The sequence below is a fragment of the Chenopodium album genome, chromosome 22, assembly GCF_948465745.1.
Source record: "Chenopodium album chromosome 22, dcCheAlbu1.1, whole genome shotgun sequence".
Classification (NCBI taxonomy): Eukaryota; Viridiplantae; Streptophyta; class Magnoliopsida; order Caryophyllales; family Amaranthaceae; genus Chenopodium; species Chenopodium album.
In genome coordinates, this window is record NC_137855.1 from 6,448,802 (window position 1) to 6,462,949 (window position 14,148).

The 14,148-nt window shown below is 34.4% G+C and overlaps 1 protein-coding gene and 1 pseudogene across 1 annotated transcript; both read left to right on the plus strand.

Annotated features, from left to right (window-relative positions):
• The first annotated feature begins 6,532 nt into the window (after window positions 1-6,532).
• Window positions 6,533-8,835, plus strand: LOC145605014 (putative F-box protein PP2-B12). The gene is made up of 3 exons (XM_081661022.1): window positions 6,533-6,923; window positions 7,856-7,974; window positions 8,089-8,835. Exons 1-3 carry the CDS (start codon window positions 6,603-6,605, stop codon window positions 8,576-8,578), a joined length of 930 nt encoding a protein of 309 aa, XP_081517148.1. The 5' UTR covers window positions 6,533-6,602; the 3' UTR covers window positions 8,579-8,835.
• A 3,101-nt stretch (window positions 8,836-11,936) lies between these two features.
• LOC145603817 (putative F-box protein PP2-B12 pseudogene) lies at window positions 11,937-13,418 on the plus strand (annotated as a pseudogene).
• The last annotated feature ends 730 nt before the right edge of the window (window positions 13,419-14,148 follow it).

Genomic DNA, 14,148 nt, shown 5'->3' on the forward strand with positions numbered 1-14,148 from the left:
CCTAGGGATGTCAATGGGGCGGGGTGGATGTTGGTCTTCCCATCCCCATCCCCACCTAATATTTTCATCCCCATCCCCATCCCCATCCCCGCGGCGGGTCTAATATTCATCCCCATCCCCGCCCCGGCGGGTACAACTCCAAAACCATCCCCGCCCCACCCCCACTTGGATATCCATCCCCACCTAATCCCCACCAAATACCCGCCTAATCTCCGTCTCTCAAATACACGATCCTACATAATTAATACGGATTATAATATTAATAAAAAAACATTATTAATATTACACACATTTTTATTTATAATGTAAGGTAGTACAAAGTATTATAATTAATAATTTACTTCACGTAATTATTTTATAAAATAGTATAGAAGTATATAGATGTGGGTATGAGGTGGGGATGGGGCGAGTACGAAGTGGGGCGGGTGGGGCGGGGCGGGGATGGGGCGGGTACAACTTGAAATCCACCCCCGCCCCATCACCCATGGCGGGTATGGTTTTTATCCCCATCCCTGCCCCACCACCCGCCAAACCGAGACCCATCCCCGCCCCACTGGGGCGGGGATGGGGCGGGTCTCCTACTTGACCCGCCCCACTGACATCCCTAGTTCCACCCACCCAATTGGACTCCCGGAGGGTATTACGGACCATGGTAAACATCTCGGCATTATTTTTTCGGGCGAAAAAAGGTCAAAAAATTCCAAAATTGAAGGCTATAATTCACGCTTTTGAGGAATTTTTTATGTTATAGGTCCCGGTGGCGAAAAGTCTTGAGACTCTAGGAGAGACATCTTAGGGTCATATAATGACGTTTGGAACCATATATGACCAATATTTGTTGTAAAAAATGTCCGTGGTAGGCTTCAATTCACGAAATCGATGCAAGTTTCGAACAGGTAAATTGACTGTTTAAGGCATATTGGATGGTTCCACCCACCCAATTGGACTTCCGTAGGGTATTAGAGCCATGGTAAACATCTCGGCAATTTTTATTTCCGGGCAAAAAAAAGGTCAAAAAAGTCTAAAATTGGAGGCTATAATCCACGGTTTTTGAGGAATTTTTGATGTTACGAGGCCCGGTGGCAAAAAGTCTTGAGACCCTAGGGGAGAAATCTTAGAGTCATATAATGACGTTTGGAACCATATATGACCATTATATGTTGTCAAAAATGTCCGTGGTAGGCTTCAATTCCCGAAATCGGTGCAAGTTTGGACCGGTAAATAGACCGTTTTATGGCATATTGGATGGTTCCACCCACCCAATTGGACTCCCGAAGGATATTAGGGACCATGGTAAACATCTCGGCAATTTTTATTTCCGGGCGAAAAAAGGTCGAAAAATTCCAAAAATTGAAGGCTATAATCCACGCTTTTTGAGAAATTTTTTATGTTACGGGGCCCAGTGGCGAATAATCTTGAGTCCCTAGAGGAGAGATCTTAGGGTCATATAATGATGTTTGGAACCATATATGTTCATTATACGTTGTCAAAAATGTCAGTGGTAGGCTTCAATTCACGAAATCGGTTTAAGTTTCGAACGGGTAAATTGACCGTTTTATGGCATATTGGATGGTTCCTCCCACCCAATTGGACTCCCGAAAGGTATTAGGAACCATGGTAAACATCTCGGCAATTTTTATTTCAGGGCAAAAAACGGTCGAAAAATTCCAAAAGTTGAAGGCTATAATCCTCGTTTTTGAGGAATTTTTGATGTTACGGGGCCGGGTGGCAAAAAGTCTTGAGACCCTAGGGAAGACATCTTAGGGTCATATAATGGCGTTTGGAACCATAGATGACCATTATATGTTGTCAAAAATGTCCGTGGTAGGCTACAATTCACGAAATTGGTGCAAGTATCGAACGAGTAAATTGACCGTTTTATGGCATATTGGATGGTTCTACCCACCCAATCGGACTCCCGGAGGGTATTAGGGACTATAGTAAATATCTCGGCAATTTTTATTTCCGGGCGAAAATAGGTCAAAAAATTCCAAAATTGAAGCCTATAACCCACTCTTTTTGAGGAATTTTTGATGTTACGGGGCCCGCTGGCGAAAGTATTGAGACTCTAGGGGAGACATCTTAAGGTCATATAATGACGTTTGGAACCATATATGACCATTATACGTAGTCAAAAATGTCCGTGGTAGGCTATAGTTCACGAAATCGGTGCAAGTTTCGAACGGGTAAATTAACCATTTTATGGCATATTGGATGGTTCCACCCACCCAATTGGACTCCCGGAGGGTATTAGGGACCATGGTAAACATGTCGGAAATTTTTATTTTCGAGCGAAAAATGGTCAAAAAATTCCAAAATTGAAGGCTATAATCCTCGCTTTTTGAGGAATTTTTGATGTTACGGGGCCCGGTGGCGAAAAGTCTTGAGACTCTAGGGAAGACATCTCAGGGTCATATAATAACGTTTGGAACCATATATGACCATTATATGTTGCCAAAAATGTCCGTGGTAGGCTTCAATTCACGAAATCGGTGCAAGTTTCAAACGAGTAAATTGACCGTTTTAAGGCATATTGGATGGTTCCACCCACCCAATTGGACCCCCAGAGGATATAAGGGACCATGGTAAACATCTCGGTAATTTTTAATTCCGGGCGAAAAAAGGTCAAAAAATTCCAAAATTGAAGGCATCCACGCTTTTTGAGGAATTTTTGATGTTACGGGGCCCGGTGGCGAAAATTCTTGAGACCCTAGGGAGACATCTTAGGGTCATATAATGACGTTTGGAACCATATATGACCATTATACGTTGTCAAAAAATGTCCGTGGTAGGCTTCAATTTCCGAAATCGGTGCAAGTTTCGAACGGGTAAATTGACCGTTTTAAGGCATATTGAATGGTTCCACCCACCCAATTGGAATCCTGGAGGGTATTAGGACCATGGTAAACATCTCGGAAATTTTTTTTCCGGCCGAAAATAGGTCGAAAAATTCCAAAATTGAAGGCTATAATCCAAGCTTTTTGAGAAATTTTTGATGTTACGGGGCCTGGTGGCGAAAAGTCTTGAGACCCTAGGGGAGACATCTTAGTCTCATATAATGACGTTTGGAACCATATATGACCATAATATGTTGTCAAAAATATCCGTGGTAGGCTTCAATTCACCAAATCGGTTTAAGTTTCGAATTGGTAAATTGACCGTTTTAAGGCATATTGGATGGTTCCACACTTCCACCCACCCAATTGGACTCTCGGAGGGTATTAGAGACCATGGTAAACATCTCAGAAATTTTTATTTTCAGGCGATAAAAGGTCAAAAAATTCCAAAATTAAAGGCTATAATCCACTCTTTTTGAGGAATTTTTGATGTTACGGGGCCCGGTGGCGAATAGTCTTGAGACCCTAGGGGAGAGATCTTAGGGTCATATAATGATGTTTGGAACCATATATGACCGTTATATGTTGTCAAAAATGTCCGTGGTAGGCTTCAATTCATGAAATCGGTTTAAGTTTCGAACGAGTAAATTGACCGTTTTAAGGCATATATATTGGATGGTTCCACCCACCCAATTTGACTCCCGGAGGGTATTAGGGACCATGGTAAACATCTCGGCAATTTTTATTTCCAGGCGAAAAAAGGTCGAAAAATTCCAAAATTGAAGGTTATAATCCACGTTTTTTGAGATATTTTTGCTGTTATGGGGCCCGGTGGCAAAAAGTCTTGAGACCCTAGGGGAGACATCTTAGGGTCGTATAATGACGTTTGTAACCATATATGACCATTATATGTTGTCATAAATGTCCGTGGTAGGCTTCAATTCACGAAATCGGTGCAAGTATCGAACGGGTTAATTGACCGTTTTAAGGCATATTGGATGGTTCAACCCACCCAATTGGACTCCGGGGGGGGGGGTATTAGGGATCATGGTAAACATCTCGGCAATTTTCATATTAGCTGAGCCTAGCACATAATTGGTTCATTAAGCATAATTTTCATATTCTACACTACCATGAGCCATGCTTTATAAAGTCTCAATCTCCCCTAATGCAGTAAAGTACATATTGGATGTAGAACATAATCAGCTTTAATTTGTTATCTGATCATCTAGTCAATTTAAATTCGTAGTATTATAAGAACATACTTGCATCATATGCATCCTTTTGATGGTTGCATTGAGTTTCTTTGTTAACTTCTTTTATCTCATTTCGGATTTTCAAGCAATAAAATTTAATTTCCAACGCACGCACATAGTCACATTCTCACAAATAAAACTTAAGTTGAAGCTAACTCTTTAGAAAACAAATAAAACATACACTAAGTAAAAATAAAATGAAATGCCATATCATCTAAATGTTCATAAAAGAATTCATCATTTAATTTGTTAAATTACTACAAAGTCAATGATCTTGTCATTTAAAAAAAAAAAAAAAAAAAAAAAGAAGAAGAAGAAGCTATGATCATGTAATTTTAGTATTTTATCACCTTCATCTCTCTATAAATCATAAAAATTGGCAACTATAGAGACTATTCAAGCAAGCTCGTATATAACCACAATAGCTACTATGAAGTTGTAAAGATCACCAAAAGAAGCAAATAAAATAACCATGAAATAAAGCTTCTTTATGTTGGAAATAATCAAAAGATAAAACATAAAAACAAAAGTATGGGTGGGTGGGAAGGAGAAAGGGCTCAAAAGAGATAAAGGATAATGTTTTTGAGTCAGCCATTCATAATTTTAAATATAACACATGTAAGCAATTATATTTATAGGCCATCATCTTCAAAGTTGTGCATGTTAAGGATCCAACAATCTTCTCCCATGCAACCAATATTTGTAGTACTTATAATATAAAATATAATATAAAGTACCAGGTAAAAAATCATGTTAGCCATATATTATTAACACACTATAATGTTTTATAACCTAGCCATGCATGACGTTAATAATTCGACTATACAAGTATGCATTATATCTAAAGCCAATTTCCCTAATTGGCTAGTTGAGTAGTAGAGCACTACTTCTATTATTAACAACGTAATACTTGATTGTTTTTAATTTTAATTTATGATTTAATTTTATAATTTATCTTCCTACCACACTAATAACTTTTCATTTCTATAAAGCATGTAGTTTTACATGCAATAATACTTATTGGTGTTTTCAGGTGAGAAAAAAAATTTAGAAACCATAAGAAGCCTGAATTGAAAAGATAAAAGTTGAAAAAAAAAAAAAAAACATTATATATAGAGTATATAAGTAGATTCAAATTATAGAAGAAATGAGAAATTTTTCTTGTAATGTATGTAGTTTAAGCCTCTAAAGAAAAAAGAATTGAATTTCTTCTTTTACTTTACTCCTTATCTGCAATATATATGTTCGGCCAAGTCCAGTTTAATGTTGTTTTTAATTCTAAAAGTTGTAAAGGCTTAAGTGTTAAAAGCTAGATTTTCAATTCTCAAGTTGTTTTAATTTCGAAGTTGGTAGTGGTAAGTCTTAGTTCTTATTTGGTATGTTGTAAACTCTAATTTTATAAATATATTTTTCTTTTGTAAAAAAAAAAAAAAAAAAGGAGGTAATAATTACTTAGCTTGTACAAAAAATTTAAAATATTTTATACAAATATTTTGAAAAATGACCGAGCTAAATTGAAAAAAAAAATAAAAAATTATTTTTATATAGATACTAAAAGTCAAAGAATTGAAGTGTCTTACGGAGTTAAAAATAAAGATTGCGTAAGATAATAAATAAAGTATACATCACCATATCATGAGACAAAGAGAGTACTCTAATCAAAACTAAATTAAATCTTAGTAATTAAACTAGACAAGTTAGACCTTGTTTGGCAAAGAGCTTTTTAGAGAGTTTTTTGGCTTTTTGAAACTTATTAGAGGTTTGAACAAATAAAAAAGCCAATTTTGTGTGTTTTGTAATTATAGCTTATTAAAAGAAATTTTTTCGCCCAAATTGATTTTTAAAAAAAAAATTACTTATTGAACATTTAGCTTTTTAGTTATTACATACATTGAAACATTTAATAGAATTTAATAGATAAAGAAAACAGATAACGTAAAAATAATTGCATGAATAAATTTATATTCATATATACTTAATAATGGCTTTGTCCTATATTTATTTGAATTGATATTTTGTTGGCTCGCCCATTATCAACCGCTATTGGTTCGCGACCGTATATTGATCCTATAAAATATGACTCTCTTTAATCTATTTGACTTGTAATTGACCCGCACCAACCTTAATCCCACCCGTCTAATAACTAACTCTACAATCGACTATATTAATCAGCTATCAAGCATCAACTACTTATAATTACCCAAACAAGGCCAAAAAGTAAAAACACCTTATTTGGGGAGAAATGGAACCTAGCCTTAGTGAGGTTCCTAGTTCCTACACTATAACAAATGTGAATCTAATCTCCTTTTTACAACCTTTGAATCAGATCCCCTTTTTACACATTTGAAAAAAAGTAGATAAATTTAAATAATATCCACATCACAGACTTAACCCCTAAGCTTCTCTATCTCTCCACCGCCTATAAAACGTGTCACCCTCTCACCCCATATACACCAAACAAACTCAATTCATCCCAATTATAGCAACAACATAAAATCAAAATTTGTTAATGGAACAAGAAAGAGAATTGAAAATGCTTGAAGGAGGTGAAATCTTCTACGGCATAGATTTCTACGTTTTACCAGAAGGTTGCATCGCAGCCGTTGTTTCCTTCACTAGTCCCCGTGATGCGTGTCGTTTCGCTTCCATTTCTAGAATCTTCAAGTCTGCTTCTGATTCTGACGCTGTTTGGGAGAATTTCCTGCCGTCCGATTATCGTCTGATTCTTTCGAGATCCGACGGTGCTCTTTCTCTTCTTGATTCTCTTTCTAAAAAACAGTTATTCATGCATCTTGCTAATAATCCCCTCCTCATCGATGACGGTGCTTTGGTAATTTTTTCTATTTTTTATTTTCTGGGTTTATTTGAATATATTCGTGTTTTTGTAATTTATCAATATTATTTAATTTAATCGTGTTTTTGTAATTTAATTTCAAAATATTATTTGATTTCTCACTGTCTCTAAACATACCATCGTATATAATTACTATCTCTGCTACATATTAGTTGCAACGATTGACATAAAGCAGGAAAAATGTTTAATCGTTGCAAATAATATGTACCGGAGGTAGTAATTAATTAATTAATTAATTATATTAAATGTTTGCATTTGCACGGTCTCTAATGTATTTCTGCTCGAAGGAGATTTCTTAGTAATGTTAGAGTTTAGTGGGGAAATTACTGTAATCAAATAAATAATTTTGTTGATAATTAAGCTTTTGAGTTTTGACAGAACTTTTTGTTACTGTATATGATATGTTTTTTGTTAGTGACATAATTTCTTTGATTCGTACTTGTTGATAGCAAACTCCAAAAAGCATTGAGAGAAAGTAAAAGAAAGAGAAGTCTTTAAAAAAGATGATGACTGTAGTATTTCTTTGTGTTTGTATATTTTGTAATTTGGTAGTGTGTTTATTGGTTTAATACTGTATGAGAGTGAGTATGAGTACCGCCTTTTGTTGCCTTTGTTTATCAATTCTTTTTTTTGAGTTTATGTTAGTGTGGAGTCTGTAATAATGTGTTGTGACTTGCTAAAGCAAACAATTTAACGGATTTAATCAATAGCTGACCTCATTTTTGGATTTAAGGCTTTGATTGATTGATTGAATCAATAGTTGAGTCCGAGATAGGAGGCTAGAGTAGTTGATTAACTCTCCGACTTCCAGGTCTGAGGCTAGGGGTCTTATGTGCCATTTTCACTGTAAACAGATGAATTATTTATGTATTTGTGTCTAATGTAGTTATTAAAATTTATGTTAACAGAGCTTTTCAATAGAGAAATCAACCGGCAAAAAGAGCTACATTATATCTGCAAAGAATCTGACCATTGTTTGGGCTGATACACCAAGATATTGGACATGGCATTCTGATCCTAAGTCGAGGTACGTTTATGAAATTCAAATTTGTTATCTTTGTTCGTTAAGGAGTTGAGCAGTAACTTAGCTAGATTGCTAGAGGCTGGTTTATTGATGTTGTTTCCTGTAAAATGCATGCAGGTTTTCTGAAGTAGCAGAGCTTGTTACTGTCTGCTGGCTTGAAATTAAAGGGAAAATTAAAACATCCTTGTTATCTCCAAACACAGATTATGCTGCTTACCTTGTCTTCAAGATGGAGAGAGAGGCCTACGGGTTTTACTCCTCGGCTGAGGTTACACTTTCGACTGGTGAAGGCAAACCCGTAACTGAGAAGTTCTACTGGGAGTCCCAGGAGAGGTACCAAATTGTACCCAGGCGTGTTGGTATTTTCAACCAGTTCAGGGCTCCTATGTCAAGGACTCAGTCGACGACTCAGGGAGAGGTTGATCAAGCTAAGCTTCCGAAGCAAAGATCAGATGGATGGCATGAAATTAAAATCGGGGAATTTTCAACTGGCAGAGATGATAATGAAGAAGTGGAGATGTTAGTGTTGGATGTCAAGGGTGGGAATTGGAAAGGTGGTTTAATTGTTGAAGGAATTGAGATTAGACCAAAAATTGCCAAGGAATAGAGAAAGAGAATTAAAATCAATTACTCTGAAGTTTTTATTGTTTTTAAGTCGATTCGTTTATCCCTTATTAGCTTGCTAAATATCTTGGAGAGAATTTTGTTGGACGTTTATATCGTTCTTCACTTCTTCAGCAGCCGTACAATCTTTTTACTGCTTGTTTAAGATCAGAATAAGAACTGTTTTCTAAGAATGGTGAAGCTATTCGTTGTAGTACTCTGTAATAGAAGAGATTATTTGTATGAATTCACCTTATTATATACTTCGTATGTTACTGAATGTGACAATTTGCACTCATGTTGATCATTTCCGATGGTTTGTTGCGCCAAAGCTAGAATTGAGCTACCCGCAAGCAAGGTTGCTATTGATAGAGTATAAAATATATTTCTGGGTTTAAACCATCAGCTTAACCTTTTAGTTGGGTTGGTCCTCTAACATGGTATCAAGAGCTAGCGTGACACAAAGGTCACGGGTTCGAATCTCATCCACCTCTCCTTTAAAGTGGAATTAATTCGCACCAGGTATAACCATTAGTTTAAGCTTTTGGTTGAGTTGGTACTTGAACCCCCGTATTTTTTTTTTTTTTGAAAGAAGCTCAAGAGAGCAACGAGATCGAGTTCCGTCAAGCCGACTAGGCCTTGCGGTAAATCAGATACAAAAACTTGCTCAACAAAATTTGAAGGCATCAACCTGGCAGGCATATGGGCTATACATTTCCCCCTCTCTTGACACGTAATCAAACACGGTTAATTTTATTTGACTAAGTTAAATTTGACACGCGAGAAATTCATTATTTAAATTCATCAAAGAGCTAATCATGAAGCTTTTATTTGTTACTTGTTCTGCATTATAGTGTTAAATATAAGGGCTTGTTCTGATTACTGAATTGAATTATTTATGAGAGAAAGAAATTGAAAATTGAACTGAACTTAATTGGATTGTTTATGAGAGAAAGAAATTAGGAACTGAAATAAACTAAACTGAACTGAATTAAACTGAAATGAAGGTAAAGAAAACATGCCCTTAGTTACTAAAGTAGTAAAGTGATGATATGCAAACAAATACTTTAGTATTTCTAGAGAACATAATTCCAATACTATCCTCTTGAATCGTTGTAATGCGCTCATCACCCGACGGAGTATGGAGTACAAATATATTATTTCGTAAATTATGTGTCAAGCTTAGTATTGCGATCTTAGTGTGTATAGGATATCCTCATAGTCATAGCCGGCTTAATTACTCCGTGTTGTACTGTTGTTGTAGGGGGCGTTGGGCATATTACTGTGTGTGTGACTCTTAAGTTGGAGTTTGGACACCTCATGCTTCTTTTAACAGCTACAATCTCTGACTCTTAAGTTGATACGATTTCCTCACAAATGGGGGAATTGTAACATCACTACACCTGGTTTCAAGGTTTGTAGTAGCAACACTTGTTCTACGTACGTGGCAAGCCATTCATACTATTTTGTTTCTTTTAGTTGACACCATTCTATTATCGCGCTTACCAACGCGTGTTTTTAATGATTAATATCTCTAATTATCAACATTGTGAAATTAAAAAAAGTGAATATTAATAAAATATACATTAAAACAATTCAAACAAGATACCACATGAATATGTTTTATCTTATCTATAAACCACTATAGCGAGTCAAAGCGTGTTGTGTGAATAATGCAAAAATCTAATGGTGTCAACTAAAAAAAACGGAGGGAAGTACGCAATACTCTTTTTTTTTTTTTTTTTTGAATCAGGTACATTATAGATATGTCAATGTAATACTTCAATTATTACGGACTACTCCGTCTGTTTTTTTTTTTTTATATGCATCAGTTTAACTGGCACATTTGCCGAGACGCTACTTTGACCATAAATATCTTTAATTGTATTAGTAAAAATTGTAACAAAATTATATTATGAAACTAGACATTAGGACGAATCTAATGATATATAATATAATAACATTTACTCATTTTTTAGAGGTGAAAAAATTAAGTCAACCATGGTATGTGAATAGTGCAATTGTCAAAGTGATGCATATAAAAAAAACGGAGGGAGTACTATTTGTCATGATTTATAATAAATGCTCTACTTTGATTGAACAAATATGTCAATATAGTATTTTGATCAATAAAATCTTTAATTATTAATAAATACGAGTATAATATAAATTAAAAAAGAAAACTTATATATTGTATTAAGTTAGATAATCTTACAAGTACCCACATAATTATATACTCGTATTTTTTTTATTGTCTACAAATTAAATCATTAACATAGGTTAAAGTAAATTATGTAAACGCTTAAAAAAAAAAAGAGTAAATTATGCATGTAAATAATGCTAAAGGTCAAAGTATGATTTGAAACACAGTAATATATTTATTTATCAATACCAAAACTTATTGAAAATAATACTGTATGATATTTGGAAACTATATGTACATTGAAACGATTCAGATCAACAAGTAATTACTATAAATCCTTTAACATAGGTTAAAATGGATTACGTGAATGTGCAAAGAGTTTAATCGAGGCACTTAAAATAACATTGAGTTATATTATTGAGTTTTTTTTTTTTTTTTTTTTTTGAATAATTTAAATTATTGATTTAGGCCCTGTTCTCTTCACCTTAAAAAAATAATATTAAGTAAAAATAATTTCAGTTCAGTAAAAATAAGTCCAGTTCAGTAAAATTAATTTCAGTTCAGTAAAAATAATTTCAGTTCAGTAAAATTCAATTTTCTTAAAGAAGAGTTATAATAGAAAATCAGTAAAAATAATTTCAGTTCAGTAAAAATAATTTCATTTCAGTAAAATTAAGTTCAGTTCAGTAAATATAAGTTCAATTCAGTAAAAATAATTTAAGTTCAGCAAAATTAAGGTGAATCAAACAGGGCCTTATAATTAACGTGAGTAAAAATTACGAGTATAACTTTATTTAGTAAAAAAAAGTTTTAATACAAAAATAGCTTAATGAAAATTAAGTTTGCTTCAACAAATTGCAAAGGTTACACACACACACAAAAACAAAAACAAAAAACATCACTCACACTGACTGAGAGTGAAGGATAGCTCAAATAGTTAGAGCCCCCTTCCGATTTCAAGAGATTTTGGGATCGATTTCATCAACCGCCCTTCGATCCTGGTGGGTTGTGGCTTAAGGAAAAAAAAAAAAAACGCTCACAATTCAAATATTTCATATGTACGTTATTTGCCCTTGTGATGGGGTTATCTCAATAATTTTCTTTTAAAAAAAGAAGCTTTGGAAGACGAAAATACCTCCTATTACAGGTCTAACTTGAGTTTTTTTCTAGTTAATTGGGATTTGGGATCTTTCTATCTTCAAAATAAAAAATTTAAAAAACACTTTTCTTGCATCTCGCTGACAATTCCCTCCTCATCGATGACGGTGCTGTGGTAATCTAATTTTGATTTGATTTTTTTTTTGTTGCAATTTTTTGGGCTAATTTTCTTGTTAATGATTGATTTTGCATGAGAATAGATATTGTTTTTATTTAATTTTTTATAGTCATTCAATTTTTTTGTTACTCGTATGATCATCAGTATCATTCTTTTTTTCCATAGTATCTTGTCTCGAACACGTCCTTACTTATGAGTTATGATTATATACTTGTAAAACATTTGATTTTGCACGGTCTCTAATATATCAGGATGTGACATGGTAGTTTTGTTTGGAGTTTTTTTTGGTTATGTGAGAGATTAGTAGGAAATTGGATGTAATCATATGAAACCTTTGGTTCATATATAATCAAGCTTTTGACTTGTACTTTTTTTAACGGTTTATGAATTATGATATGTTTATTTGCTAGCTACATAACTTTCTTTAATTCGTACTTGTTCATAGCAAACTCCAAAAAAAAAAATTAAAAAAAAAAAAGCATTGATACTTTGAGAGTAAATGTTACTCCTAGTATGGAATTTGTATTGTGTCGCGACTTGTAACTTGTAACTTACAAACAATAGTTGAGTTCGATAAAGGAGGCTAGAGCAATTGACTAATTGATTAGCTCTCCGACTTTTAGGCCTGACATAGGGGTCTAAGCCCCTATACTAGGATTTTCCTTCTCCTAATTAAGTTGACAAAATTTTTGTGTTTGTGTATCTAATGTAGCTATCAAAATTCTTTTGTAAACAGAATTTTTCACTAGATAAATCAATGAGCAAACAGAGTTACATTATATCTGCGAAAAACCTGACCATTGTTTGGGGTGATACACCAAAATATTGGACATGGCATTCTGATCCTAACTCGAGGTACGATTATGGAATTCAGATTTGTTATCTTTGTTAGTTAAGGAGTTGAAATTTATTGATTTGTTTCCTGCAAAATGTATACAGATTTTCTGAAGTAGCAGAGCTTGTTACAGTCTGCTGGCTTGAAATCAAAGGGAATATAAAAACATCCCTATTATCTCCAAACACAGATTATGCTGCTTACCTTGTGTACGAGATGCAGAGCAAAGCATACGGGTTCTACTCCCCGGCTGAGGTAACACTTTCGACTGCTGAAGGCGAAGGCGAAACTGTCAAATTCTATTGGGAGTCCAAGGAGAGGTACGATATTGTACCTAGGCGTTTTAACCAGTTCATGTCTCCTGTGTCATGGACTCAGCTGATGACGACTAAAAGAGAGATTGATAATCAAGCAAAGCTTCCGAATCATAGATCAGATGGATGGCTCGAGATCAAAATTGGGGAGTTTTCGACTGGGAGAGATGATGATGAAGAAGTGGAGATGCAAGTGTTGGATATTAAGGGTGGGAATTGGAAAGGTGGTTTGGTTGTTGAAGGAATTGAGATTAGACCAAATTTTGCCTAGGAATAAAAGGGAGGGAAAATACTTCAGCTAGTTTTATTGTTTTTATTGCATTATATATATGTTACCCAATGTGACAATTTGCACTCAAGTTGATCAATTGGGAGTGATGAACTTGTGATGATGTTCCTTGAATATGAGTCATGTTCCTTAAATATAACTCATTATACGCTATTTAGAAATGAAATTAGTAACACGATTATCTTGCTTGACTTGTATGTTAATTACTTAATTTAGACGTGAGAAATTCATAATATAATGGAAGTCATAGAAGAGCTAGTCATGAAGCTTGCTTCAATGCCAAGGGCGCCATTGTAACAATTCAAGAGGATATTAAGCACATTCTCTTTATTAAAAAAAAAAAAAAAAAAAAAGGACATATATTTTAGATTGAGTCAAAGAATTTTGGGCTGAATGTTTTTTTAAATTGGTAGGGAGGACCTTGACTAGACCTCAACCCTCACAACTTTTTGATTCATTTGCAAGTTAGACGCTTGTATAGAGGATAGGATAAGGAAACCTTTACCCCAAATATACTCTCACTTGGTAGGATTTGAACTTTAAAATGAGCCAATACTTTATCGTAGGAATTGCTTAACTACTCGTAAATTGCAAAGATTACACAAGGTCCTGTTCTCTTCAGATTATTTTCAGTTCAGTTCAGCTTTAATAACTTCAGTTCAATTTAGTTTAGTTTAGTTCTTAATTTCCTTCTCTCATACAATTCAGTTCAGTTTA